General features: G+C 76.1%; 1 protein-coding gene across 1 annotated transcript in view; it reads right to left on the reverse strand.

The window, feature by feature from the left end:
• RAB33B (RAB33B, member RAS oncogene family) overlaps positions 1 to 408 on the reverse strand; it is a 9,034-nt gene extending 8,626 nt beyond the window's left edge. The window contains exon 1 of the mRNA XM_027652687.1: positions 76 to 408. Coding sequence (XP_027508488.1) covers positions 76 to 324 — 249 coding nt within the window. The 5' untranslated portion in view covers positions 325 to 408. The remainder of the gene's footprint in view (positions 1 to 75) is intronic.
• Positions 409 to 456: the final 48 nt, after the last annotated feature.

A 456-nucleotide genomic window follows, 5' to 3' on the forward strand; every position in this document is an offset into this window, starting at 1 on the left:
GGGGCGGGCCGTGCCCGGAGCGGGCTGTCGGGGCGGGCCGTGCCCGGGCCCGGCTCGGGGAGGGCCCCGCAGTACCTTGATGCGCTCGCCGTCGATGGTGACGGCCCGCTCGCGGAAGTCCACGCCGATGGTGGCCTCGGTGCGCTGCGGGAAGCGGCCGGCGCAGAAGCGGAACGTGAGGCAGGTCTTGCCCACGTTGGAGTCGCCGATCACGATGATCTTGAAGATGCGCGAGCGGGCGGGGGGCAGCGCGCCGGGCAGCGCCCCGGAGCCCGTCAGGCTCAGCTCCAGCGAGGACTCCACGTCTCCCGACGCCGACGCCATCGCGAGCCCCGGGAGGGAACGGGACGGGTCGGGAATGGGAATGGGAATGGGAACGGGACGGGCGCGCGCCCGGGAAGCGGCAGCCTCCCGGCCTCAGCGCGCGCCGCGTCACGCCACGGCGGCGCGCGCGCG

The sequence above is a fragment of the Corapipo altera genome, unplaced genomic scaffold, assembly GCF_003945725.1.
Source record: "Corapipo altera isolate COAL_440 unplaced genomic scaffold, ASM394572v1 69, whole genome shotgun sequence".
In the NCBI taxonomy this organism is placed as follows: domain Eukaryota; kingdom Metazoa; phylum Chordata; class Aves; order Passeriformes; family Pipridae; genus Corapipo; species Corapipo altera.